Consider the following 27,611-nt stretch of genomic DNA (forward strand, 5'->3'; position numbering starts at 1 on the left):
AAGTTTCCCTCAAGCCACAGCAGAGAACTTGATCTCTTGTGGCAAAAGCCAGGCAAAAAGGAGGGGTGAGGGGGTTTTATGCTACAGGGTTTGTCTGGTCTCAAGCCTTAGAAGGGCAGATATCCAGGTCACAAAACAGTGCCAGTGCACTTAACACTTTCACTCACAGCCTGAATAAAAAGGATGAGACCTCGCTGTGCTGCAGGGACTCTTAGCTGTCACCATCAGGAGGCTCGATTCCAGGTCAGCACTAGATCACGCTAATGGGGTACTGCTTGTGGCTAGCCTGAAACAGGGCCGGGTGCAGCGTGAGAACCGTAGGTCCTCACAAGTAGCCAGTGACTTTTTTTTCCAAGCAGCTAAATCTGTGACTTCTGAAATGGACTTGACTTCATAGGGCAAGCACTTCAGCGTGCTCTGACATTCAAGGCCCTTTGGAGTTTGAGTCAGAGGCTCCAAATACGCTTTGTGACCCTCAGCACCACCTCTTCACAGTAATGAATTAGTGAGGAGGAAGTGGGAAGCACCATTTATGGGAAGAAATGTAACCAAAACAGCAATTTGTGGGCCCAGGGAGGCGGACACCCATTGCTAACCTGAGGAAGGACTGATCTTGTTTGTGAAAAGGTTTTCTGGGTAATACACAGGCCTTAACCTCTGCTTCTCTGTAATTCTCTCGCCGTAGCCATTTAAAAGCAAAGCCCTACATGACCAAAGAGCACTTGGCAAAGTTTATCAACAAGAAGCAGCGAGACTCTCGCCTCAATGACATCCTTTTCCCACCAGCCAAACCTGAGCAGGTGCAGAGCCTCATAGAGAAGTATGAGCCCAGTGGGATTAACATCCAGAGAGGTGAGTCTTGCTCAGCCCAGAAGTCTTGCTATAGAGGTAGTATGAAAATAGCAGAGGATCTCGCACCTTCTGCTACCCTGGCTTTCCCAGGGGGGCCATCAGCCCGATTCTCACAAGCCCCTGTGTTTCAGTGCATCAGCAAGGGGGTGCCAGGACCGTTTTGTTTCGGTGCTATGAACAGCTTTCTTTTCCATGTAGGGCAGCTGTCTCCAGAGGGGATGGTCTGGTTTCTCTGTGGCCCTGAGAACAATGTGATAGCCCTGGACAAGTTGGTGCTGTACCAGGACATGACCCAGCCGCTCTCACACTACTTCATCAATTCGTCACACAACACGTATTTAACAGGTATGGGCCGTTCCAGGGTCTGCCTCAGCTCCAAGGCGTGTTCCCACCACCAGGCATGGATGAACGGTGCTGACAAGCCATTGGGCAGATGTGTCTGCCCTGAGGTTTGCAGGGCTGAGGGCTCTAATGAGCTCTGAGGGGCCTGGCACTGAAGTGCCATGTAAGGAGAAGAAATGTTACCCTGTAACTGAAAACATCTTGTCAGTCTGCCACGTACGCTTGCTCAAGGATGGCAGAGAGTTCTGTTGCTCCAGTTTACGCAGAAACTGTCCCATGTGAATAGCTAATGTCGAGCCTCTGTCCTTCTGCTCTCCTCCAGCTGGTCAGTTTTCTGGTATCTCGTCTCCTGAAATGTATCGCCAGACGCTGCTGGCTGGCTGCCGCTGCGTGGAGCTGGACTGCTGGAAGGGCCGTCCCCCGGACGAGGAGCCCATCATCACTCACGGGTTCACCATGACAACCGAGATCCTCTTCAAGGTATGGAAGGAGTCTTCTCCACACATACTTTGCCCTGCTCGATATCAGTCTGGTTCTGTGCTTGAGGAGGCTGGCTGAGGGAACCGTCAGATGGATGGGCTGAGGGCAAAGATGTTGGAGAGGAAAAGCTTGATGGCAAGATGACAAGTGAGTGCGCAGACAGAATGAAAGATGAACAAATATGCAATAGGCTGGAGTTTGTGTACATTTTGGGAGTGGGAGCACCAGAAGAGAGGTGGTTAGCTGGATGAAGATGAATGAATGAGGGAAATGTGGGCCATTGAGTAGAAGCGATGGAGAACTGGTTGAGTGGATGTGCCTGCATACACAGGGCTGTGCGTCAGGATGGATGGAGGCACAGAAAGTTGCATGAGGATGGTGGATATATGGATGGATGCACGTCTGACAAACAAACAAGATGGCTTTTAGAAAACAAACGGTTAAAATGAGCTTATCTTCTAACTGGTCTGCAGCAGGTTCCTGTGGTTTACAGCCTCCCGTGCTGGCCTGCGGAGGAATAGGTTTCAATTACTTCCTAATTACGTGAGAGTGTGGAATGTGTTCGGTGGAGGAACTGCCCTCTAGCGTGCTGGGCAGATGGCTTCCCACAGCTCCCAGGCTTCAGAAGCATCGTGCAGGGCTTCCTTCTCCCAGGGAAATACAGGGCATTTAACCACAGAACTTACAAACAGCTCGCAGGTTAAAAATCAATGCATCGCATTTATTTTTTTCTGCACTCCTTTACACAGTTGCTGCCAACAGGCAGAGGCACTTCAGATTCTTTTTTAAAGCTATTTATTCTATTTATTCTCGTTCTGTACCTTCCCCCGAGTTCCCACCCTTCACTATTAGTAAATACTGGGGAGGGGGATCCCAATCCTTTTGATCAGAGGTATTGTCATGCTGAGTGTCAGTAATTTCCCCAAATCCTGTAGTAGCACTGCTGCTTTTTGCACAGCAGTTCACTGCAGGTAGGAGAAATAATGGCAGCTGTAGCTGCTGTAATTGCAACGTTCTGCTACAGCATGTGACTGTACCTCAAGGACATTGTAACCTGTTAACACAGCATGTGCCCAGGCTTTAGTTTTACATAATGCGTCCATCTTTCCGTCCACACCTCTCCCCCTTTTCTGCCATTGCCTGTGGCCTTTCAGTAGCTTTTTCTGGAGCTTCTCTTCCTCTGAACCTTGCAGGTTTCTGTGATAGAAAGTCCAGGTGGTCCATGCAGGAGCAGCTGTGGCAGCCTCCCTCGGTGCTAAGATCATGGCTGAACCAGGATTTTGGGGGAGTAGGGGACTGTAATTGCAAAGGAGCAAATGACACTTTTTTACCATGTCATTAGCAGCACCAGAAACGAAAATAGTGGAAAGTTTGTGGCAGTTTAACAGGGGCTTGGGGAAAACATGATTTTATTTTTTTTTTTTCTTACATCATTAATGCTGAGAACGTTTCCATGGTATTAGCATTTGAAATGCCAGTGCTGCTGGTTACTGAACATTTCAGTTTTCTCTGCTGCTAGACAAAAGGATTTTATAAGCAAGTGAAATGGTAGAAAATTAGGCAGGTTCAAAGGTAGGTACAAATAGGGTTTGAAGCAGTTTAATCTGGTGCTGCACACCCCTTTCTCTACCAATTCAAAGTGCACGTGGCAGTGGCTTGCCTCTCTGGCAAGACGCTTTCATATTCATTTATGTATATGCTGAACTATGTAACAAAAATAAAAACTGATATCCTTACATCTTCAGCTTCATTTTTTATGCAAGCTGTTGAGTTTAGCTGCATGTTGGGTCCTCTGGAGCTGGAAATCTGCACGGGTATGAAAAAGACGACACTTCTCACCTTCTTACTGGGAGAAGTTTAATTACCTTAAAGAGAAGCTCCTGGCAGTGATCAGTTTGGAGCCTGTTCAGTGGGAGGTGAGCTGCATGCCTCTGTCATTAATGAGCGCCGAGCTTTTCTCTGACCGTTGCTTCTCATTTAGGATGCCATTGAGGCCATTGCAGAAAGTGCTTTTAAAACATCTCTCTACCCTGTCATCCTGTCCTTTGAGAACCACGTGGACTCGTGAGTATCTAGTGACTGGGAGAATTGTGTTCTGTTGTCCAGAGCAGAAAGTATTCAGGCAGGGGCTGTGGGGTTTTAAGTGAGAGCATGTGCTGAAATGAAACATCAGTGGAGATTTCTGAAGCAGCTGGCGGTGGGTCCGAGCTGAAAGGTGAGCCATAAGCTGCAGAGTGAGGGTGACCACAGTTGTGCAGCCTTTTAGCTCAGGATGGCAGGGTGCAAACAAATGGGAATGGTCCTGGGCAGGGGCTTCAAGATCTGCATAGAAGTCTGAGCGAAGGCAAGAGGTGGTTTTCTGGGTAGAGCACGTGGATCGCGAGGTCCTTGTTCATGCTGAGCTCTGGATTTGGGCGTCTGTTTTCCTGTTCACTCCTGCTTGGTCTCTTTGTTCGTTAGGCCCAAGCAGCAGGCGAAGATGGCTGAGTACTGCCGAACCGTATTTGGAGATATGCTGCTGACAGAGCCACTGGAAAAACACCCAGTAAGTGGAAGCTGGGGAAGGAGGCTAGTGGAGAGGTCTGTCTGAAAAAATGGCCACTCTTGCTAAGAGCTGCCACAGCAGCTAGAAGGACAGTGGAAGAGAAGACGATGCCATGGACAAACAAGCCTGGTTCCTCAGGCTGCGCAGCGCAGTAAGCGGATGGAAGGCTTCTCAGTCGCAGGGGTTTTCCTAAGCACTTGTCTGACTCTGCTCCTGTTAACGCTCTGTGGCTGGAGTGAGTTCAGCAACTGAGCTCAAGGTAGGCCAAGTCGTACCAGCTGCACCAAGATGAGTCAGTGTATTTTTGCACGTGGTTCTGTTTCAAATCTGTCTGCCAGCACTTGCTTGGGAAAGAAACAGGAACAAGGGCTTAGTAGCATCTCAGGCTCTTCCTGCCAGTGCTTCTTAATTCCCGCTTCCTGCCTGGAAATCTCCCTTCCAGGTGTAGCTGGGCAGGTCGGTGACAGGTGTAGCTTTGTGCTTAGAAGAGCCGAGTAAAGCTCCTGGCCTGCTTGACCCGAGTCACCAGCTTACTTGTAGAAGCCTGCATTGGTGTGGAGACAGTGACATCTTTGGGGACCCCCCATGAATGCCTTGCGAATGGACACTGATTGACAAGTAACGGGCAGTGCCTGTGTTCTGCAAAGCGTGAGGCAGTTCCTTGGGATACGTAGTGGAGGGGGGAGCTACACCTGGCCCAAGCATCTATTTTAAAGCACTGAGATCAAAAGAAGAGCTGAAAAGCAGCCGTGAGCTAATCGGTGGTTGCCCACTGTGCAGACCCGTGTCCTTGTCCAGGCAATAGGGAGAAACAGGGAGGGTGGGGGGGGGAAACAGGGTATTAGCTAAATTATTAACAGGCTTGTTGCTGTCTGTGCAGGCAGTGTAGGTCTAGGAGCACAGTCTGAGTCACATGCCCTTGTCTGAAGCCACCTACTCTGGGATCTTTGTTCCAAACCTGCTGCAGGCAGAGTGTTTAAATATGGCCGGAGTGCTGATCTAGGACCGAGGCGCTGGGATAATGAGGGAAGTAGGTGGAATGTGCAAGCCCGAGGTGTGTGGATGCCTTCAGGCCATGTAGATGGTTTTTCAGCTGTGGCGAAGGATGGGTGGCTGGGAACAGCACGGCATGTGCAGGCAGCAGAACATGAGAGGGCCGAGAGGGGCAAAATGCTGGTCTGAAACCAAAGGTCAAGTCTTAGAGAAATATCGCGTAGATGTAGTGGGATATGCTGGCAGATGGAGAAATTGAAGTATATGGTGGGTGAGAGATGTGTCTGTGCACCAGTAAATGGCCAGAGGAATGATACTGGGAGGGACAGGAGAGATGAGTGTTTGAATTCTGTCCTTGTGATGAAAATTCAGTAAATGTATCTGTTGCAGCTGAAGCCAGGAGTTCCTCTGCCAAGTCCTAAGGATCTCCTAGGGAAAATCTTGATTAAGAACAAAAAGAATCAGTCTGTATCTGGGAAGAGGCAGAACTCTTTGAAGAAAGGGAGGAATGTGGAACCAGAAATCACTGAGCAGCCAGCCCCTATGGATGCTGAAGATACTGGTATGTCTGATGAGAAAATGGGACTAGTATAGCTAGATGAGCAAGTCTGGCCCACTGGAGACCTTCCAGATCACCCAGTACTAGCTTGAGGGAAGCCAGTACTCGTCATTAAGTTAGTTATCTCAAGAAGCAGCGTAAGCTTGGAAGAGAAGTGAAATCTTCAGAATATTTTCAAACACTTCATTCCAACCGAAAGAGACGATCAACTTACGCCCTGCCCATCAGTCAACTCTTGTGCCTCCTCTGAGGCCTATGGCTTCATGAGTTGGTAATTCAGTGATACACAGTGGCTGTTGGCTTGACGGAAGGGCGGATAATTTTTTACTCCTTGTAGCTCTCTGATAACCACAAATTCACCACGGCCTATTTCTTCCCTGGGAGGTTCTTGAAGGTCTGTAGAACCTTTAACCCCGCCCTCCTCCTCTCCTCCGGTCTGAAGGCTGTCACTTCTTGGGCTCAGGGAACCTGTGGTAGAACAGTGAGTTTTCAGTCCCTGTCATGGTAGGAGCACACGAAGACAAGGTGGGCGCCACTGCAGGGCACCTAGGAATGGACACTTCCTCCCACAAATGTGTGCAGCCTTGGTGGGGAGAACAGTGTTGTGATCGTCACTCCTGGGGCACGAGGGAGGCCTGCAGGAGGAATGATTTGGTCTCTTCAGTGTCCTAGTTCGTATTTGGATTTGGCTAATAAAATTGTAGGAGTTTTCCACTGACTGTTCCTTGATTGTGAGGTTTCGCAGAGCTCTCCGTTGCTAGCGGTCTGCGGTGTCTTGTGCTGCTGATGGGGGCTGTGTGTGCTTAGTCTGGGCAGGTGATGTGGCTGAAGAGGAACCAGAGGAAGAGGATGAACATCTTGGAAACTTGGATGAAGAGGAGATCAAAAAGATGCAGTCAGATGAGGTACTGTCACTGTTGTTTCTGTTCCTTTTCTGGTTTTTTTTCTGGCCTCCAGTTTTCTCTGGGGCCTCACCATGTTGAATAGAGATGAACCCAAAATGCAAAGGGGAATGAACGGCGCGATGACCACTCAGGGGCTTCCTTCCCCCATGCAACGTCACTTTTGCAGGAGAAACTGAGTAAGAGCAATGATGTTGCAAGCACAGGGAATATGGCAGAAGAGTTATTATTTCTGACTCTGCCTTTGATATTCTGCATGATTTGGAGATAACTGTCTGCCTTTAGAGTGTGTGGAGAGGCTTAGCCTTAGTCTGAGAAAAGTCGTTACTGAAACATGAAGTGCTGCTGCTGAAGGGGGAAGGAGGAGGTCAGCATTCCCTTGAACTAAAGAAATACATAAATATCCATTTCTGTCTCCCTGGTACCGCTCAGAGAGGAGGGAAAACAAGATCCCCACTTTGTCCCAGACTCCACGCTTTGAGAGGTTACAAAGGTCCGGGGCTTCTTGCATACCGATACCTCTCTGCACTCCTCAGTTTCAGTTTGTTCCAAGCTACCTAGAAACTCTTTGCCCCTGACTACACTGCCCAGAAAGTAATTGTAGGACCAGGAAGCCAAAGCAGCTGGTGTGCTCTGGTCAGGGCAGCCATCAGCGTTCTGTGGTTGTGAAGCCCAGGTGGGTTCCGTTTCACCTCTAGGAAAGGTCTCTTCATCTGTTTTCTCCTGGTTTTGTTTTCTGCTCAGGGCACTGCTGGTCTGGAAGTGACAGCATACGAGGAAATGTCCAGCCTAGTTAATTACATCCAGCCTATCAAATTTGACTCCTTTGAAGTCTCTGCCCGTAAGTCAAACTTGGTCCTTTCAGAATCCCAGGTACTTCCCTTCGACCAGGAGAGCAGTGCTTTCAGGTGCTGCTGTTCTCCACCTGCCTTTGTGACTTGCTTTCCCCCATTTTCTCTTGGGTTCTCTCTCTCCCACAACATGTGCGTGGTCTTAAACACTTCCCTTCCGCCCTCCTCCCTGTAGTAAAGAACTGGTAAGGAGAAGACAGGGGTGTGTCAGATACTGCTCCCAGTTGTATGAGTGAGGATGAAAAGAAACAGCCTAGAGGCCGGTGACACCGCTGTGGGCTGGCTTTGCTGCTTCTCAGGGCAGGGTTGAGCCCAGCTTTCCTTCATGTCTGTACTGGCCTTCCTCTTCTGTGGTGGCTGGACAGAGAAACATCTGACACGCTGAAAACGCACGCACGCAGTTTCTTTATACACAATCGGTTCCTCTAAACAGTTCCCACATTTGGGTCTCATTTTGAATGATCTGGTTTGATTGATGAAAGAAAGAGAAGAAAACACCAAAACAATAGGGGAGCGAAGAAGGGGAAACCTGACAAAGAACTTTGTGCAAGACTTTGAATATTTGGATTCCCTTGGAACTGGAGCTCCAGGCAGGAGCTGTTCCCTAAATGTCACTGAAATCCAGGAAGAGATGGGCAAAATTACTGCCATTCGAGCTTTGCAAGCCAGTCCTGCCTGTATTCCGTGAAGCTCCTGTCCTGTAGCGCGCAGCCGCTGTCTCCCTGGTAAACAAAAATCACCTTTTACGGAGTAGTATTCTGAAGTCCCTTTTCAGGGGACCAGAGAAAGGTAAATTGCCTTGATAGAAAAGTACCTGGTAGAAAGTGGGAGGAAACAGGCCAAGTGCTTCTTGGGTCTGTCAGTCCCCGCACAGAGAATGGGGGCTGGGCACGCCTTTCTCCTAAGCGCTTTCTGATCTCCTCTTTCTAGAGAAGAACCGGAGTTACGTCATCTCTTCCTTCACAGAGTTGAAGGCGTACGATCTACTAACCAAGTTCCCTGTGCAGTTTGTAGAGTATCCTTTCGGCAACCTTTGTCAGGTGTAGCTGGGTGTGTGGAGCAGGAGAGCTAAGCGGAAGCGTGGGTAAGGCTGAGGCATATCCAGCTGGCTTCTGGTTTCAGGACCTGGTAAACTCTTCATGAGAGATACAGTGTGTGCAGGTGGGACACGGGATCTTCCAGGGTGGCTTTGGGGCTGCTCACAGAGGTTCCTGACAGGATGCTTCCTGCTGTAGTGAACACCAGGGCTGCCAGATGCTTGTCGTGAAGCAGAACGGGTGTGGGCAATGAGCCTGGTGTTGCCAGGGCGCCTCTTCTTGTCTGGAAGGCTCTGAGCCTTTGGTAGTAGAGCTTAAACAATTTGCATGGTCTGAGTACGTGAGCTAGCCCCAGAGTACCCAAGGAGTGCTCCAGACTTGTTTCCAATAAGGCAACTGTAGATACAACAAGCGACAGATGAGCCGGATCTACCCCAAAGGCACCCGGATGGACTCCTCCAACTACATGCCCCAGATGTTCTGGAACGTCGGCTGTCAGATGGTGGCACTCAACTTCCAGACCATGGGTGAGTGTCACACTGTCCTCCGGCTTCTGAGGGGGGGAGGCTTTGTGCTCATGTTCGCTGTCTCTTCCTTCGCTGCTGTTCCCCTGCATGTGTTTATCCTGTGTGCCTTCTCCCAGAGGGGTGGTGTTATCTGACTCCATCTCCCGTAGACCAAGAGCACCAGCATGAACCTGGCACGTGGTTTCAGGGTCTCCTACACACGTGTGCATGCACACATACCTGGACTTGCTGTCATCCAGTGTGTCTGGGTACCGTCCCTGGCTGTCCTGTAGTGCTGTGTCAGGCTAAATAGCGTGCGTGAGTGCCTCAGAAGCTCCCGCTGCCCCCGAGCCGCCTCCTTTCCTGCGAGGCAGCAGGCAGAGCTCCAGCTGGCTCTGGGACCGTGCTATCATTGCCAGTATTTTGACCTGAACAGGGAAGAAGGGCCTTTCCTTGCTGCACAGCCAGCATGAGAAGGAGACAAAGGAAAGCCTCCACAGAAAGCTATTCTTCACCCCTCTTCCGTCCTCAGAGGAGTACGTTCTGTGTAGAGAGCGTAGCAGACTAGCTGTAGGATCAGTAGGGGAAAAAAAAGAGGCGGCTTTGAAAGGGAGAGAGTGAGAGATCAGTTATGAAGAGGACATCATATTGAAGACGGGTGCAGAACCCACGAGACAGTGTTCTCAAGAGAAGTGGCACAGAAGAAGATGGACTGAGAGGAGGCCCCAGATGAAAGGGGGGAGGAGTACAGGGGTTCAGACAACTATTTACTTCACACCCAAAAATAGCGGGTACTTTTTCAAGTAGGTTTTAATTTAGTTCTACCCATGACTTATGGTGCAGTCGTAAGCAAACCACTTACCTTTCTTACAACAGCTGCTGTAATATTTTTCCCTGTAGGGTGCTGAGAGGCTTAATTGGTTTTTGAAATGGCTTTGTGAGCCTTTGGCTAGCGGGGGCTGTAAAAGTACAGCATCCTTCAGCTCACTCGTAGCTCACAAGCCACCTGAGGAGGTCCCACAGAAATTTTTCTCATTGTGTTCCCCTGTGTCTCAGATGTCCCCATGCAGCAGAACATGGCTCTCTTTGAGTTCAACGGCCAGTGTGGCTATCTGCTCAAGCACGAATTCATGCGGCGTCCGGACAAGCAGTTTGACCCCTTCTCTGTGGACCGCATTGATGTGGTGGTGGCAAGTACCCTGTCTGTCACGGCAAGTACAAACCGTGGTGCTGCTCCTCCCCTGACAGCCAGTTCCTGGCACCACGTATATCACTGGCATCTGTGTCCCCGCTGTTTACTACCCAGTAGGGTTCTTAGTGGCAAATGAACCCAGCAAATCCTGTGGGAGAGTGTTACCATGGCAACTCCCAGTCTTTTCACCATTTTAAATTAATCATAATCGCATGAAAATGGAAAATTAGCATCTGCCACACAGAAGCAGCCAAGGCTGTGATAATGGGGAAGGGTGGAGGTTGGAGAAGTGCTGCAGCAAGAAGCATGGGTGGAGGTAAAAGAAAAGCCTATTGCAGATTGGAATCTGCAGCAGAAAAGATGTTTTGGGGTGGGAGAGCGACTTAGGGGTGAAGGTACGGGTGGGTGGTTTTGGTTTATTCTTTCAGCAGTTGGTAATTATGTTTCTGCTTGTTCGTAGATACTCTCTGGTCAGTTCCTCTCCGACCGCAGCGTGAAGACATATGTGGAAGTAGAGCTGTTTGGGTTGCCAAGGGACACAAAACGCAAGTACAGAACCAAACTGACCTCCACTGCCAATTCCATTAACCCTGTGTGGAAAGAGGAGCCCTTTGTTTTTGAAAAGGTAATAACATTTGATAGTCATTTAGACAGAGAATCCTTAAAGATCCCGTTGGCCACCAGCACTGCCTTTTGAGAGGTCAGGGACAACAGCAGGGACTCGCTTCTGGAGATCTCGGTCGCGGCGTCAGACACAGAAGGAGTTGCGCGTTGCCCTCTCGGATAATATCCAGCAGCAGTATCCAAAGCAACTCTCCATCAGTATTTCCCTGTACAGGCAAGGCGTAGCTGGGAACATTTCTGGAAATAACAGGCATCAAAAGTCTCCTGTTTGTGATTGTCTCATCAGCTTTGAAAGCTTCAGGCACTAGGAAGCAGAAAGGAACTGAATGTCTGTGGTTAAACTGTAAATGAGAAACAGACAAACTGGAGAAGTAACGGGACCGGGGCGAGGTTCAGTTGTGCCAGAATACGAAAAGCTGCCCCGCTGTCCACGAGAATTCAGTGGTCCCTAATTCAGCTGTGGGGTACGGGGAAGTCAAGTCAAAGGTGATAGTAACGTCTGGGCTTTCTGCAGTGAGCTGCAAAGGCAAATACGCGTTAGGCGGTTCATCTCTGTCAAGCACACTGTGAAACAGCAGATATCTTCAGCCTACTTGGGATGCAGTAGATAAGTATTATCCTCATTTCAGAAAACGCTTTTCAGGCTTCAGCTCTGGCAGAATAATTTTTAGCTCATTTTATAGCAGAAGAAAATGGGGGAGGAGGGAGACAGGAGCCCTTATGGCACAGATACCATGCTTGCTAAATTATCCTTGCAAGTTGATTCCCTTCTCTGGTGAATTGCTTCCTGGAAGTCGTGCTTTGGAGGGTTTGTTGCCCCAATTTTTCTGTAGGTAAACTGTCCTCCTGCGATCCTGTGCCGTCTCTCCTCCGAGAAGGCTGTGTTTTGTGGAGTTTCTGTGAATTCAGCTCTGTCTGCCATAAACTACAGCCTTAAATTACAAGGTGCAGAAATAGGCAATGATTTCCTTGGAGAGATGGCATCAGTTTGGTGGAAGGAGGAGAGAGTAAAGTTCTACTCAGTGAAGCCAATATGCTGTTAGGAGTTAGAGGTGAGGACGTTGGTGCCTTATGCTGGTTTTTCCTTAGATCATGATGCCCGAGTTGGCCTCTCTCAAAATTGTGGCTTGGGAGGAAGGAGGGAAGTTCGTCGGTCATCGTGTCATTCCCGTTATTGCACTGCACTCAGGTAAATTTTGCGGAAATCCCTTCACCTTTTGTGCCCGTGAGACCTATCCACTGGAAGCTGTAAAGAAGATGCAAACAGCTGCATATTTTGCTACTTCATCTCCATTTCTGTAGGCAGTGGAGCCTTCAAATTCATCCTGTTACAGCCTTGGCTTAATTCCATACTATATTCACCATGCCCTCCTGTAACGAGAGACTTTGTTTTCCTGTTGGAGCACACAGACGGGAAGGGACAGGGATTCTGGCTCACCTCTGCTGCTTTCTGTTTTCAGGCTACCACCACGTTTGTCTCCGCAGTGAAAGCAACATGCCGCTCACCATGCCTTCTCTGTTTGTGTACCTGGAAATAAAGGACTACGTTCCTGATGCCTGGGCAGGTAGCAGGCGTTAGAACACAGCGGAGGGGGGGTTTGCTCTGGCTTTGTCCACACTGTGATCCTGAAGCATTTTTCCAGCCCGGGGGGTGCCTTCCTGCTGCACCCTTAATTCTTCTCAGGGCGGGACCTGAGCACGTGAGCACGGTAGCTGTGCCTGGTTCCCAGCGCGGGCCGATGCACACGTACCTGCCGTGCCGTGCAGCTGTAGCTCTGTCTCTGGTCTGGCATGCCTCCGTCTCTCTGCTGCTTCTACTCAGTGGCATGGAGAGGTCTCCTTGAGTGAAGAGGAGATAACTATCAGGGACTGACGAGAACAGGGTTTTAGGGAGCACCGGAGCGTTCTTCCTCCCTGTTTGAAGAGAGGGAGGTTCTTGCTGGTACTGAGGTACAGTGATCTTCCTTTAAAAAGGGGATGGGATGGTCAGACACTGAGAGATGAATCAGGAGGGAAGCCCCACTGGAGTTATTAACAGCAAAACCTGTTAACAATCATGAACAAAGCCATGCAGAACGTAACAGCACCAGCCACAGAAGCTCTTGTGAATACTTCTCATGTTTACTGTCTCTAATAACTTTACTCTTCACACAAATGAACCTTATTCACGGGGAAATCCTGTGAAACGGACGGGTTCAACACACATTCGTAGAAAAGACGAGGTTTATACAGCGTTGGACTGGAACTGGAGCAGGGAGCTGTGCAGGTTAGGGAAGTCTTAGCCTGGCTTTAGACTTTGGGAGCAGTATGGTCTTTCCAGCTTCACGGAGCTGCCGTCTACATCAGTTGTGAGCCGTCGACTGAGGTGAAGGGGGTCCCCTGCTTTGTGCTGTCAGGGAGAAGGTTGTTACAAGGAGAGAAGACAAAATACCCCTTCTCCCCAGTTCCCTGGGCTGGGCCAGAAAGGAAACTGGAAGGCAAGGAAAATCAGAGCGCAGTGAGTTACTTGATAACAGAGCAAAGCCCTTCTCTTTGTTTCTAGATCTGACCATTGCGCTCTCCAACCCCATTAAGTTCTTCAGTCTGCAAGAGAAGAGATCAGTTAAGCTGAAAGATGGCTCGGTGGAGGTAAGCTTAGCCAAGTTCTGTCACTGTCTCTAAAGCATGTTTCATGGATTCAGCCTGAAATAATAGAGCCTTGATTTACCTCTGATCTTTGTTTTAGAGGCTTGGCACGCAGAAGAGCTTCCCATCTGCTGAAACTAACGGGATACCAGGCTCCACCGGGAAATTCGGCACTCCTCTTTCGAATGGGCCTGCAGGTAAAGCTGCGGATGTTGGACGAGCTAGAAGGGAAAGCCTCTACGCTCAAAAAGCTGGGGAGACAGTGCTGGAGGCTGAAGCTCCTTGGCCATGGGGTCAGAACCTCTCAGGCCAGCTTAAATTCTGGTGCTTGTGATTAAGGTGAAAGTTGTGGGTATCCCCTGACTGTTGTGGCTGGAGTGAGTGTGATGTGCCTAGTGCTGTCACCCCACAATGGAGAACTTGTTGCAGGTTATCTGGTGAGAATAGCAGGAAGCAGGCTGCAGGCCCAGCTGGCATGAGCATCGCCTTTCCCCTCCAAGGCCGGGCTGAGGTGTTTCCTGCACTGCCTTGCTGAGGACTCCGCTACAGGAGCTCAGTTTTCCCGGTTCAGCAGAAGGTTCCCTGGGAGGGAACCACTGCCAAAGAAGAAGCGGCCTGTGGCAGAGATGTAGCCTTTCATCTTAAGTGTGAAGCTGGAGGTTGGACATGAATTTTTGAGCAGAGACATGATATTTCTGAGACAAAGGTGTTAAGGTCTGGCTTGGTTTTATCCCGTAATACCTCACTGCTCTTCTCTTCGTTGTTCTCTCTTCTGGGGTGTCTCTCTGTAGATTACTGTTGATTTCTGACATTTTAAGTATGTTTAGGTCCCCCTGAAAACTCTGCATCTTGTGGAGCTGTGCTTTCACCAGTGTCCAGTTGTATAATTCTTGGGAGCTTTAGAGCTTGGTGATGTTATTCGTCAGCTCAGATGAACACCAAACTCTTTACAAGATCCATTACAAGTTCCGAGTGAATAGATCCCACGTCTGGCGTTCTGCAGGAGTGGGAAGAGTGTGCAGTGCTGTGTTTTGACCACTAGATTAAACTGGGACCCATTATCATAACAAGGGCAAAAACTACCTAGCTCTGACCAGTCAGATGAGTTGGAGAAACGTTATGGATTTGCTTTAATAGAAATCAACAAAGTCAGCATTTATTACTAGGTAAGAAGCTCTAGCAGAGAGGGATCTTGCTAACAGTATGTTTGTTCCTTTCATACTGGCACCTTTTTGGCCTTACAAGACAAGATAGCCAACAAACATTAAAGGTGTATCTGTGAGAGTGCCAGAAGGAGTGTTCCTCAAACATGCTTCTAATCCAAGCTAACTGACAGAGTGTTTGCAGGTTAGGTGAGGACATATCCCCTGCCGTGCACTGAGATGACCTCATTCTGTTCTACTCTGGTTTATAGTAATTCACAGCTGATCAGTATTTCTTCCATATTAACTGTATCAATGTGATTAGTGTCCTTTCAGAGATGGTGGTATCAAAACAATCAGTTTTCTCAAATTTCAGACCACAGCACCCTTCTCACCTAATCAAAACTTTACACGTGGCAAATCCTCACTAGCAATACTCAGCTAACACAAAGCAGATGTATTTTGCCTTTTTCTCTGGCAAGGCAGAGAATCCTGTTCCCTTTCTGCTGTGCTTGTTAACAAAGTTCCCAAGCAGTTCAGCATCTCAGCAGCTTAATTCCTTTGTACATCCTGCACGTGGCCCACGTGCTTGTTGAGCTCTCCACTGACCGTTTTCAACCTGAAGATCCAAGACAGAACATCAACAGGAACATCTTTTGTGATTTCAGGAGCAGCGGCTTTCACCAAGGATGAAAATGTGATAGAAGTGACACAGATTGCAGGTAACTTGTCTCGTGCTGTTCGTGTGGGCTGAGGCCCTGTCAGACATCTTGCATTCCCTCTCTGCCCAGTTTCTGACTGGGATAGAGATGAAGCCCGTTTCTCAAATGAAAAAAGACTGGACCCAACCCTGTCTGTGGTAGCCAGCACTAAAGACAAACCACGTGCATCTTTGGGCTCGGGGACCCGGTGTCCCTGCCTGTTTTGACAACTGCCATGGTGTAGGACACAGCAGTCTCAAGGAGAAGAGAGGCCTGAAGCTGCCACGGTCCGTGCCTCACACGAGCTGGGCCACTGCCATCTGCACAGGTGGGTCAGAAGGTCTGTGGGCTGCTCCAGCTTTAGCCCTCGGAGGCGCTGGCTGCGATTATTTAAACACGTGCCCTGGTAAAAGGCGTCGCGTGGTAAGGAAGCGCAGCGGGCCCTGGGTTGAAGCCTGCGCTTGTTGACCGGGAGCCTTGTGTTTAAGCTGTACGCTTCAGCTTCCTCTGCGTGAGCCCGTTGGAAGGAGCTGACGCTGCACAGCGCTGTGTTGCAGACACACCCACAAGTTCTCTTAATTTTTACACATTCCAAGCCAAAAAAAAGAAAGTTACTTCCCCTGAGAAGATAACTCCCTGTGGCCTTTCTGCCACAGATAACCACATCTGACTGACTCACCACTGCTAGATAACAAGTTCACGGGCATCCTTCCCCTCTCATCTTCCTCTACCTCAAAAGCCCTTTTGTTTATTCCTCACAACGGAAGAAATGCCAGGCGTTAAAACTGCAAGGGATGAAAGCACCTGGCATTGTAACTCTTGTTTTGCAAAAAAAATCAGTAATGAAATAACAAAGCTTTCCCCGTAGAGCTGCCAACTAGCTGAACAACTGTGCCATCTCTGGGATACTTACAGTTGTGGATACAAGGCAGAGCAGCACGTCAGCACCGTGTGTCCCTCTGGCCGAAATACCAGAAGGCCACAATTCCTCTGGCTGTCCCCAGGCCAGGCAGCCACCAGAGGTGACTTGAGCTGCGGGTAGTGCTGAAAAGAAGGAGGAAAAGCGGAGTGAATGCTGTGCTGAAAAACCCTGTCTGACCCCAAAAATCACACATCACACAGGGTGAGAGAAAACAGCCTCTCTTTATTCTGCATTTTAGAGCCTCAGACAGCCAGCCTCGCAGAACTGCAGCAGATGAAGCTCTTCCTGAAGCTGCTGAAGAAGCAGGAGAAGGAACTGCAGGAGCTGGAGCGGAAAGGAAACAAACGGAGGGAGGAGCTGCTGCAGAAATACTCTGTACTCTTTTCGGAGCCTGTCTGCTATGGAGGCAAGAAACGGATGATGCACACGAGGAAAACGCAGAAGAAGAGGTAAATACAGCAGAGGGTCTCCAGCAGGGCCTGGCCTGTGGGTCACCTCCCCAAACCAAGGCAGAGGGATCCCCAAGGGAAACAGGGGCTCCCCTTCTCTGGAGGAAGCAGGGAGTGGTGCGGGCATCCCCACCTCCCCGGCTGAGTGCCCGGTGTTCCCACGGCGGGGTGGGAAGGCCGGGACTGTCGGCATCGCCAGCAGCAGCACAGCTGCCCTGTCTGTTCCGCAGGAGTCTGACGAGAGGCGATGCTGGTACGTGTGCAAGTCCTGTAGAAATGGCAGAAAGCGTCGATAGCCGAATTTTGGAACTGAGAGAGAAGCTGGAGATGGACCTCATCCAGCTTGGGGAGGAACACCACGATGGGATTCGAAGAAAGAAAGAGCAGCACGCCGCAGAGGTAAGGGCTGCAAGTGTCAACAGAAAATACAGCCTCGGAGAGCCCCTGCAAGGACAGCCTGACTTCTCTGCTAAGCTGGGAGCTTGGAAACGTGGCCACAGGGCAGAAAAGCCTTGCAAGGGACAGTGCTCCTAGGACCACCCCTGCGCACAGCAGCAGGGCTGATCTCATCCCTCTTGTAACCAGGAAAGTGTTTTGGTTTTTAGAAGCCGGGGTAAGTGTCCACGTAAGGTGTCAGTCCTGCGAGCGCATCAGTGCTTCCGCACCCGCAGACCTCCCCACCCCGAGCAAACCTCAGCAAGAGACACAGTGGTGCCTGCAGACAAAGTGCAGGCCACAGGATGGCGAGGATGGAGATGGCATGCGCTGTCTGATCCCGCGAAAGGGGGATGATGCCACGATTTGGACACCTTTTCCTATCATTATTTTCCAAAAGAGTTTGCGTTGTATGTCTTAAATCTTAGGTTCCCGGGTGCACTTTGGCTTGTCAAGCACCTTGCAAGCTGTCTACAGGACTGGCTGGTCTAGACTATACCAACCCCGAGGGGAAAAAAAACTGCCTCTTGAGACCTAGCTTACCTGGAAATCACGCTTATCAGCAGAGAGAGAGGCCAAAGGAATAAAACATCCTTGTCTCACAAGTCTAACAGAGATTTAGAGGGCAAGGTACAAAAATAGATAGAAACCTCACGCGGCTCAGCAGCCAGGGTTCTTCCTTCCCAGCTGTCTCTGATGGGGCAGCTGTGCAGACCTCTTACTAGCCTCTGTTCAGAAGGTAAGCTCTGCTGCTGTTTCCCACCTACCCACCAGTACGGCGAATCTGGTGCTGCCTCCGGCACCGAGCGACAGGAAGGTGTCCGTACCGGTGACCCGGAGGGGAGCGACGCGGCTCACAGCGGAGTGGCGGAGTCGGTCTGCTGGCGCGCTGCAATCGGTGCGCGCAGCTGGACTCGCTGCGGTGGTGCCTTTGGGATCAGCTGGCCCCCGGAATTCAGCGCGGGGAGGGATGAAGCTGAATCTGGTGGTAATTAGATACGGATGGTGTGCATTGTCTCACCTTGGTCTGTTCGGTTTTGATCTTTTCTTCCCTTGAACAGCAAGTTACCAAGATCACAGAGCTCGCCAGAGAGAAGCAGACAGCTGAGCTGAAGGCACTGAAGGAGTCATCAGAAAGGTAAGCTTCACATTTGAGTAACCAAGTAATAATGCACAGCTCTTATCTGGGGTGGCGTTTTCTGCTAGCTCTCCAAGCGCTGTACTGCAGACGGTGCGTGAATACAGGGGAAGAGAAGCGTTTCTTTGGCTTTGGTGAGAAACTGAGGCGCAGCGAAGCGACACGGTCTCACACAGCGACAGCGGTGGGGAGACGGCTCTTGGCCCGTGATCTCCAGAACAGTGCTGGCGGCACGAGGCACCAGACAGGGTGCAGCAAGTACCTTGACTAATTCAGGAAGGGAGGAAGACGACTGCTGGTCACTGGACGGCGTCTCTATCTGCGGTAGTCAGGACATCACGTAAGCCCTTCCAGGGACTGTTCAGCTCAGTCGAGTAAGTGAATTGAGCATCTTGGCTCCAGAACTAAAACAAACTGGCAGAATCATTTCACCAATTTCCAGCCAGGCATTTATCCATTTGTTCTTCCTGAAGCGAAAATCCTCACTCATTCCTCCTTCCCATTAAATCCCATCTCAGCCTTTGGTTGCTGAGTCAGGCAAAACTTCCTCCTCTCTGCGTGTCCTCCGTCAGGACAGGCTCTCCATTTCTCTCAGCTATTCAGCAGATTCGGACCAGACTAAGAAAAACAGGTCGAGTAGCTAGGTAGTGGTTTGCTATCAGCACCACGTCATTCAGTACAGTCACATCTACAGCTGGCTGTGAGGAGCTCCAGAAAGATTTAAAGATCTTGAGCAACAGGCAATGAAACGGCAGTTAAATTCAGGCTGAATAAATACAAAATACTGTGAATGGAAAAAACCCAGCCACAGCTCAGCTGTACGCAGGGGTGAGCTGCTGTCACTCAGGAAGGAGACTGTCAGCTGCTGCAGGTACTGCTCTGAAACAGCTCCTCATTCGCAGCTCTGCAGGGGCCAGGGCGGCAAACAGGATTTTTAGAATTGTATGGAGAAAAAAAAAAAAGATTCAGAGTCAGCACTGTGCCACTGGATCTGTCTCCAGAGTGCAGTCACCTTCTCAGTGTGCCACCCTGAACAGAAAGTGCTGAAAGAGCAGGAAGGGGGGGGCAAGGACAGGCAGCGGTGAGGAGTAATTGCTGTACAAAAAGACATTAACTAGGACTTCGTTAGAAGAACAGATGATTGAGGGGGATGTGACAGAAGCGTGTAAAATCATGAATGGTATGGAGAAGAAGAATAGGGAAGTGATTACTCACTGTTTCTCAGAAGAAAGAAACACGGGGCACCCAGTGAAGTTCTCAGGGAGTACTTCTGTCACACAGCCTGTAAATGAAGTTCTGTTCCTCTCAGGGCAAGGAGCTATAAGTGCAAAAGTAGAGCTAAGCTCCAAGGTACGAGAGACATTCCTGGGAGATAAATGCGTAGAGGCTGGAGGACAGGTTGGCAGCCGGGAAGGTGGAGGAGGGAGACGTTACCCTACGCTTGTTCTGTTTCTGACGCTTCCCTTAAGCACAGCTCCTTCCGCTGCTGGAGGCAGGACGCCGGAGCGATGGGCTGCGGCTGTCCCAGTGGGCGCCTTAGCAGCTGTGATCATCTCCTAGGCGGAGGGCCGGGATGAGGAACTGGCAGGGCTGCAGCCGCCTCTTACACCCTGACACTAGCACCTTCCTCCGTCTGCCTCGTCCCGCAGTTTGCAGCTCTGATGGCTACATGTGCTTCGGTCAGGGCGCGCAGATCTTGGGCTTTCTGGGTTTGTTCTCTCCTACTGGTCAATAAATGCCTTTTAAGTGTTCATGGGTTTGCTTTGCAAGTCACATCCCATAGTTTACGTGCCTTTCTGCTTGCTTCAGGTCTTCAGCTCTCCTATATAGCCATGTGGTTCCTTCTTTTTTTTCTATTTCTTTTTTCCTTTCTCGTTTAGCTGTGTAAGTACTTTCAGCAAGTCTCGTGCTGCTCCAGAGGAACCCAATGTTAGGTATACAATACAACCTGGTCATATAGCATGTGTACATGTTTTTTCTCCTGTCCTTTTGTTATGACTCACATGAAGAAAAAGAAAACATTACAGGACTTGAAATATTCTCAAGACTTCGGGCTTTCTGCTGCACAATCATGCCAACATTGCTTTTCTAGAGAGCAGAGCACTCCAGAGAGCAAATGCGGGGGCTGCTTCAGTCTCTGGGGTTTGTAGTCAGGCCTGTCTCACCACGCTCTCTTCTCTCCACAGCAATATTAAAGACATTAAGAAGAAGCTGGAGGCAAAGAGAATGGACCGCATCCAAACCATGATGAGGAATACCAGTGACAAGGCTGCTCAGGAGAGGTACCGAGCTAGATGATTCTGTTTCAGAAGAAATGTAGACGTGGCACTTCAGGACATGGTTTAGCAGGCAGGGCAGTGGTGGGTTGGTGGCTGGACTTAATCCAGCCTTAATGATTCTGTGTTATTAGGTTTGGTCTAGCGCAGAACGCTCACTGCCCTGCTCCCGGCAGGGAACAGCGCTACACCACAGCCTGGCACCAGCACGGAAACGTTTTAAAGCGAGCAGGCAGGTAGTGGATGCCCCCTACCCCCCTGCAGCGAGTAGGTGCTCGTAAGGAGGTGCAGGGGAGGTCCCTGGAAGACAAGCCTCCCCTGCACCCGGCTCTGGCTCTCCTGTGTGACACGTAAGCGTCTCGCTGGCCCGGCGACGTGCCTTCCCGTCACTTCAGCTGAAGCCTAGGAGCACCTCCAAATAGGTCCTGCCTACCCTCACGCCTCAGGGGGTGTTTATTTGGCCCTGCAGGCAAAGGCAGGTCTTCCCAGCCCCTCTGCGATCTGTTGGTAGCCAGTTCCAGCACCCCCTTCAGCTAAGCGGTCGCGTTTAGGCATACAGGGGCTGCAGCCTTCCTTCCCCTTCACACCGTTACGAAAATAACACCCTGGTCCCCAGCCTGTGCGTTCAGGCACTGCGTGATATGGATCAGTCGTAACAGCTTCACGTGTTCGAGGGTACAGGAGCGGGTGCGCTACCTCCTTGGGCTCACAGCAAAGTCCTTTTGCTGTCTGTTAGGCTGAAAAAAATAGAATTTTGCATCCAATTATTTGGCTTACGTCTCGGTCAGATTTGAATAGTGTTGTATTTGCCTTTCCTAAAATGACAGCAGCCTCGCAACGTGGGAGGGCGCGAGGAGAATGGCACGCACCTGTCTCTGCGTGGGCGCCAGCAGCCCTGTCTTACTGCACAGCGCTGTATCAGGATTGATAAACAGGTTTTATATAAAGATAGCAGATGGATTAGAAGTTTTTATACATTTCTTTTCTTTAAAGGTTGAAGAAAGAAATTAACAACTCTCACATTCAGGAAGTGGTGCAAACGATCAAACTGGTAAGTTCTCCCGGGACAGTCTGCCAAGCCGGGGCGTCTCGCGTACAACATCCGCGTGTCCCATGGACGGGGCCAAGGCCTCCGAGGCCTTTAAATCCCATTAAATGGCTGCTGCCTTGAGGACTCCGAGTGTGGAATTCAAACAGCCAAAGCGCAGCTGAAGACAGCTACTACCCTTACTACAGAACCACAGGTCCGTACGGGTCTGGGGAGTCCTCCTACCCGGTCAGAGACGCAGCGCAGCGCTGCTGTCCAGGATATTCTGCATTTCTTATGCGGGGGTATTTCTGAGGCACAGCTGATGAGCAGTGTCCCCCCCCCAGCTATGGAACAGCGTGCAGCGTTCTGCAGAAGGGGAGGAGACCCTGGGGACCTCACCTTCGCCCTTCGGAGAGCCATCCCCTGGCTGAGCAGACCCCCGTGCCTGTACAGGTTGCACACACTCTTGCAGTGCTTCCCCAGCACTGGAGTCCTACACAAGTCACTCACAGCCAGCAGGAATTGTCCAGAACCGGAAAAAAGGGGGATACTGGGGCACGTGCTCCATAACCCTGTGTCTTACTGTTGTGAGCTTGGGATGGCTAAAGCATTTGTTTATAAAAAAATTACATCTAAGGTTTTTTTTTAATGTGTTCTTTTTAAAGGTGACAGAAAGGACAGCTCGGTATCAGCAGAAACTGGAGGAGAAGCAGGCGGATAATCTGAGAACAATCAAGGAGAAAGAAAGCCAGGTAAAGGCAAAGATGGAGCTCAGGGCTGGTGCTGTTACTCAGTACAGTAAATCCAAAATACTAGAGGGCATCAGGCTTCCTTGCGCATTCTTTAATTAATGCTGCACTCATCCTCCACACGCACGCGTCAGCCACCCATGCCTCCCCATGCTGACAAAATGAATGACTTGGAGCTGCGGAGGCTCCTGCAGAGCCACCTTCTGAGTCAGAGGGGCTGCACTCCTCCCGCCCCGTGCCAGCACCAGCATTCACCCAGCCGTACAAAAAGCCCCGAAATTTCAAGTGTGATTTTAGAAGAGATGAGTTCACCAAACCAGTGACCCTCCCCGCTCTCAGCTGCAGGGGAGCCAGGGACTGCCCGGGGATGGCCACAAGCCCTTCAGCACCGGGCTGAGACCAAAGTTGTGAAGTGCCTACATCGTATCACCTTGGTCTCTCTTGGAGCAGGTTTTTCTACCGTTCTCAGCCTGGCGTCTGCTTAGCATCCGTGCTCAGGGAATGATCCGAGGTCTCTGTTTGCAGCTCCAGCAGGAGGCACTGGCAGAGTACGAGGAGAAATTGAAGAGTCTGAATATGGAGGTGCAGGAGATGGTGAAGAACTACGCAAAAGCAGGCTTTCCTGGCGGGCCACAGACTCAGAAGGAAGCAGTTCAGAGCGTTCCTGAGAGAGAACAAGGCTCTGCAGAACAACTGGAAGAAAAGATCCCTGTGGCAGAGGTCTCAAGGCTTCTCATAGCTGTGCCCGAGCGCCCGGGAGCTGCAACAGATGTCGAGATTGAAGAAAGCATTTTCTGAGAGACGCTGCCCTTCCTTACTGTTCCACATAGACACAGGTATATAGGGACGTTAAAGACCAGCTTGACAAACTACTACTATCCCTTTCCCATCTTGGGACCTCCTGAAATCCTTCAGGAATTTACTACTTTATTGTCCTAGATAGTGGAAGGAGTCTGGGGAGCTCACCCTTCAGGGAGTGCTTGGCTCCCTTTGTCTTCCACAGCCTCAGCACTAAGGGATCGAAGCAGCGCGAAAGGGCCTGTGGCTGAGGACAAGCTGGTTGTTGGCATTCACAGCAGCATCCGCGTTAATATTTCATAGATGCAGACTTCAGTTTTTAGAGTTCCCTCATCATTCGTCACATGCAGCTCTTCACAGCAGCCTGCTCTCAGAGCTAGACCCCTTTGAAGGAAATCTCACTGAGGTGCTCTCCAGCACCCGCCTGATGCTCCGTCCACCTGAGCAGAACGTCTCCTGAAACACCGGTAAGCGCGGGTGGTGGGTGCTCAGCAAAACCAGCTGTCTTCTAAAGCGCCGTTCCTTCTGGCAGCGCTGCCTGCTGCTGTAGGACAGGCTCGGCAGGGTGATAGAACCCCACACCACTCTGTCAGCGTGCCACTCCTTGCCCCACCAGCGCTGGCTGTTTAATTGCCACCCCCACCCAGGCAGATGAGGACAGTTTCTGGTGCGCTGGTCTCCCCACCACATAAACCAGCATTCCCTGCGGTGGAAACGTGCGTTTCCAGCACTGTGCCTTTGCTGCTTTCTTTCCAAGCTCCCCTTGTTCTCAGCTCTGGGTCCGTGGCTGCTGATGACCCTGCCGGTCTTGAGCAGGCTCGCTGGGCAGTTACAGGGCACAGCGGGAGGGGTCCAAGAGCCTCATCGCCTGTGCCAGCTACCACAGAAACACTTGCAGAGTTCTCATCTGCAGCAATTTGACATTGGTAGAGCTTCACTGAAACTTCTTCTGATGAAGCTAAATTAGTTCTGTATTATGGGCGTAGGATAACATCAAGTAACCAGATTTCTAAACCACTTGACAATAATTCTGTTGCTCAAACAAAGAACCAGCCAGTGACATTGCCCGTGAGATTCCCTCACAGAGAGCCGAGTGTGGCTCACCAGAAAACATGCTGACTTACCCATTCAGGTAGCAGAGGGCAGTTCTCTGGAGCTTCTGCTACGTGCTGCTGTCCCAGGTTAACGACAACAGAGGGCTCAGCAGTGACCTGCAGAATGTTCCTTGCTGCTGGGAAAACCAAACTCCTCCAACACCAGCCCAACTCCCCCAAGCCCATGTTCTTTAGGACCCTGGGGGGGGTGGGGGGACTACACGCTGCTGCTGGCTGCTCGCCCCTTGCAGGAGTCCTGCAGCCATCGTCCCTCAAAGCCCTCGGCACTTTGCATTTCTTCACGAAATGCCTGTACCTAATGGCCATTCCTCCCCCGGTGACACCACAGCTGCAGCTCACACCACGGCCTAACGCTGAGCGAGACGTGGTGCCTGGCCATATGCTGTCGACAGGTGAATGGTCCTCAGCCCCTTTAGCCCTAGCGTGCACTTGCCGCTGGCTGTCTCCACCAAGACGAAGCCTTCCAGCAGCGCACGCGTGTGGGTCCGCGTTCCCAATGTCTCGGTCTTGGCTTGCAACAGAACCCGGGTAGGTTCCTCTCGGCCATCTTCACCCTTCCACTGTCCAGGATGGCAAAGCCCCACTCTGTGAACGCAGAACTGGCAGCACTGTCCCCTGCGTCCCCACGTGCTTTCTCTCACCTCTTCTATGGCCTTGTGCACTCAGCAGCTTTGACACAGCAAGTTCTCCCTCAGCCAGCAGGAAGGAACTGGGAGTTTACGGTCCACCTCTTCCATTTAAGCACCATTTAAGACAGACTTTGCTTAGGGATCTAAAAAAGCAGGAAACAGCAATAATTCAGTACAGAGCAGCCACATCCTCACCTTCCTCGTATCGCGTCCTGAAATAACATTACCCGAGAAGTGGCGCTCAGCCTGCCAAAGCACGCTGGCTGCAGGTCACAGGGACCCTGCGAAATCCAGCACTTGCGGTCACCAGTGTCACAAGTTGGGGGAGTGGGGTGGGGAGGGACCCGCTTTACACCCAGCCATAGAAGAGAAACGGGTGAGCCCACGGTCTGAAAAAGGAGCTGCTTCCACTCTCTTGTTGGCAAACCCTTTGCCCTGGATTTGAGGCACCAGCAGAGGGGTGTTCCTGACTGGCGCAGCCGGCGCTCTCCTCTCCCCAGCATTTCACTCTAACAGAGCCCCCACTCACCCCTCGGGTTGCTCTCGCGTGTCTGTCTGTCCTGGGGAAGGGAGCTCAGGCACAGCAGACCTGCAGCAGGCAGTGGTTGCTGCAGGAGAACAGTTACCACTAGAAACGGCATTGAGAAACGCTTTACGTGCTGCTATCAGAAAACAACCAACCCAAACCCACACCCCCCAAACCCCCAGACCCACCTCCAGCTCAGGTCGGTGTGAGAGACGAGATGGTCCGAGCCTGGGCTGACAGCCGAGAAGAGACCGCACCTCCCGCGGTGTGAACAGAATACTGGAATTATGTATTGTAAATTTCTGACTTATTTATTTTCTAAACAAAAATAAAACATTGTATTTCTTAAAACCTTGGATCACCTTTTTTAGTGGCAGTCAGTGGGTGTTGCCTGACGCGCGCGCGCGCATGTCTGCAGCCATCAGGTGCCCAGCGGTTTCTGCCCTCGGTGCTCACCGTTCCCAAACTCAGTTTAATAACTGCAGTTATTAAATATGCAGCGAGGGAGGGTTTAAACACAATATCCTCCTCACACATATCCTCCTGTGCACCAGGTCATTAATAACCACATACAGCAAAGCAAATTGCTCACAGCCCAAACACTGCTCCTGAGTCCCTGCCGATACACGCGACCTTGCCTTACCCTCATACAGTGGGGCCTTCCTCCTCCTCCTCCTCCTGCACAGGCTGGAAGAGCCCTTCCACAGGAGTCAGACCCGTCCGGGTGAGTTCACGCTCCTCTCGTTGGCCGGCTCCCAGTTCAGACCAGCAAAGGGGCTCCCCACAGCGTGGGCTCCGCTCCCTCCCAGCTCGTCCCGCCGGCTGCCTGCGCTCCCTCCTCGGTAGAGCGGGAGCTCTCCTGCTGCCAGAGGGGGGTCTGTCGCCCGCTTCAGCCACCCCGGCCATCCAAAGGTCATCCAGATGACATTTCTGGAAGACAAGAAACACTAAAGTAAGGTAAAGGCACTAAAACAAACGTTACTGTGGAGGTTTCACACAACACGTGGTGAACTCTGTGCAGCACAGCGGCTCGCAGAGTCACACCAGGACTTGGCCACTTACCTACTCCAGAGCAGAAATGCCACCACCTGATTTTCCAGCGCCGTTTCTTCCCGCAGAATTCGGACCTCCTTGAAGATTTCTTCACGCGGCTGCGGAGCCCCGCCTGTGGTTCTGCTTACCGCAGGTACCTGCTGACCACGGGCTGATGCGGTACGTGGATCAGACAGGTCTCTCGGACGGGGCTGTGACCTACAGAAACCCGGTTCAATGGTAATTAAGACAACAATTGTGCCTGGTCAGACACTGAACAGCAGCAGATTTAGGCACAATCTTAGATTCTTTCCACATTTTCATCTTTTATGTGGTATATTCTAAATCTCGTTCTCTACCGCTAAATTCTCTTGCTCAAAATACTTCTTTTCAGCAGCCCAAACTTTGTTCTATATTCTTAAAAAATTAAATAACGGGGATCCCTAAGCAAAGGAGGACTCCAACCACAACAAGGAACACAAACACAGGACGCTGTACCTGAAGGATCTCCAAAACAGCATTTCTAACGGAGGACGCAGCAGTCGAACTCGTCTCTCAGGCAGCGTCCCTAATAAGAATTCAGCACTCACATGTAGGAAAAAAAAGAGAGAAAAAACACACCCTAAAAGACTAGCGTGGCACACACTTTCAGATGAGAAGCCCGGCGCGGGGGAAAGCTTCCCCCTTGCTGTCTCACCGCTCTCTGGTGGGAGCTGGAGGCAGTGGGACCGTTTCGGCGGGCGCAGCCTCCTCGGCGGCTGCCTGGCTGTTGGCACCCTGCTTCTCACCATGCCCTTCACGTTTTCAGAGCACTTCACAGACGCGAGGGAAAGCCTGAAGATCACTGCTAAAGCAAATCAGTTCGCTGTGGTGAACAGATGCAGATGCCCGTGAATATGATGCTGTCAACCAAACGCTGAGAAGAAAACAGCCAGAAAATGCATGTAGCTGGTCGCTTCAGCTTTATTTCTGTCCTCACTCCCCTAGGCAGTCAGGGACCTAGGAGCCTTTGATGTCTCTGTGCAGCTCCAAACAAATGTCTGGCCATCTTCTGTGATTCTGTGATTCATCCTCCCCTCCTTCGTAAGCAACAGTAACTCACTTCATTTCAGTCTGCCCAACTACAATGCCCCAGTTTTTAATGGGAGAATGGACAGTGCG

General features: G+C 50.8%; 2 protein-coding genes across 10 annotated transcripts in view; one reads left to right on the forward strand and one right to left on the reverse strand.

Annotated features, from left to right (window-relative positions):
* The window catches only part of PLCB2 (phospholipase C beta 2), a 59,715-nt gene extending 33,946 nt beyond the window's left edge, over positions 1 to 25,769 (forward strand). For 3 of the 7 annotated variants that reach the window (XM_075425282.1, XM_075425285.1, XM_075425286.1), the window contains 24 exons: positions 686 to 852; positions 1,051 to 1,197; positions 1,517 to 1,674; positions 3,656 to 3,738; positions 4,135 to 4,219; positions 5,603 to 5,774; positions 6,579 to 6,676; positions 7,418 to 7,514; positions 8,455 to 8,539; positions 8,964 to 9,088; positions 10,124 to 10,278; positions 10,720 to 10,884; positions 11,973 to 12,072; positions 12,344 to 12,448; positions 13,426 to 13,511; positions 13,609 to 13,705; positions 15,319 to 15,372; positions 16,512 to 16,722; positions 16,953 to 17,121; positions 18,219 to 18,295; positions 20,482 to 20,577; positions 21,565 to 21,622; positions 22,267 to 22,353; positions 22,876 to 25,769. In XM_075425282.1, coding sequence (XP_075281397.1) covers positions 686 to 852; positions 1,051 to 1,197; positions 1,517 to 1,674; positions 3,656 to 3,738; positions 4,135 to 4,219; positions 5,603 to 5,774; positions 6,579 to 6,676; positions 7,418 to 7,514; positions 8,455 to 8,539; positions 8,964 to 9,088; positions 10,124 to 10,278; positions 10,720 to 10,884; positions 11,973 to 12,072; positions 12,344 to 12,448; positions 13,426 to 13,511; positions 13,609 to 13,705; positions 15,319 to 15,372; positions 16,512 to 16,722; positions 16,953 to 17,121; positions 18,219 to 18,295; positions 20,482 to 20,577; positions 21,565 to 21,622; positions 22,267 to 22,353; positions 22,876 to 23,148 — 2,950 coding nt within the window. In that variant the 3' untranslated portion in view covers positions 23,149 to 25,769. Of the gene's footprint in view, positions 1 to 685; positions 1,198 to 1,516; positions 1,675 to 3,655; positions 3,739 to 4,134; positions 4,220 to 5,602; positions 5,775 to 6,578; positions 6,677 to 7,417; positions 7,515 to 8,454; positions 8,540 to 8,963; positions 9,089 to 10,123; positions 10,279 to 10,719; positions 10,885 to 11,972; positions 12,073 to 12,343; positions 12,449 to 13,425; positions 13,512 to 13,608; positions 13,706 to 15,318; positions 15,373 to 16,511; positions 16,723 to 16,952; positions 17,122 to 18,218; positions 18,296 to 20,481; positions 20,578 to 21,564; positions 21,623 to 22,266; positions 22,354 to 22,875 lie in introns of all 7 variants that reach the window. The other 4 variants (XM_075425279.1, XM_075425280.1, XM_075425281.1 and 1 more) reach the window with 2 other exon arrangements.
* A 359-nt stretch (positions 25,770 to 26,128) lies between these two features.
* Positions 26,129 to 27,241, reverse strand: LOC142361858 (uncharacterized). 3 transcript variants are annotated; one of them, XM_075425299.1, is made up of 4 exons: positions 27,148 to 27,241; positions 26,949 to 27,018; positions 26,481 to 26,669; positions 26,129 to 26,348 (listed from the first exon to the last, which is right to left on the reverse strand). In XM_075425299.1, the coding sequence occupies exons 1-4, from the start codon at positions 27,239 to 27,241 to the stop codon at positions 26,129 to 26,131; spliced, it is 573 nt and encodes a 190-aa protein (XP_075281414.1). The 3 variants fall into 3 exon arrangements, with proteins under 3 accessions (XP_075281414.1, XP_075281413.1, XP_075281412.1); XM_075425298.1 differs by having other exon boundaries at positions 26,949 to 27,072; XM_075425297.1 differs by having other exon boundaries at positions 26,949 to 27,241.
* Between the last annotated feature and the right edge of the window lie 370 nt (positions 27,242 to 27,611).

Source organism: Opisthocomus hoazin, chromosome 7 (assembly GCF_030867145.1).
Source record: "Opisthocomus hoazin isolate bOpiHoa1 chromosome 7, bOpiHoa1.hap1, whole genome shotgun sequence".
Lineage (NCBI taxonomy): Eukaryota > Metazoa > Chordata > Aves > Opisthocomiformes > Opisthocomidae > Opisthocomus > Opisthocomus hoazin.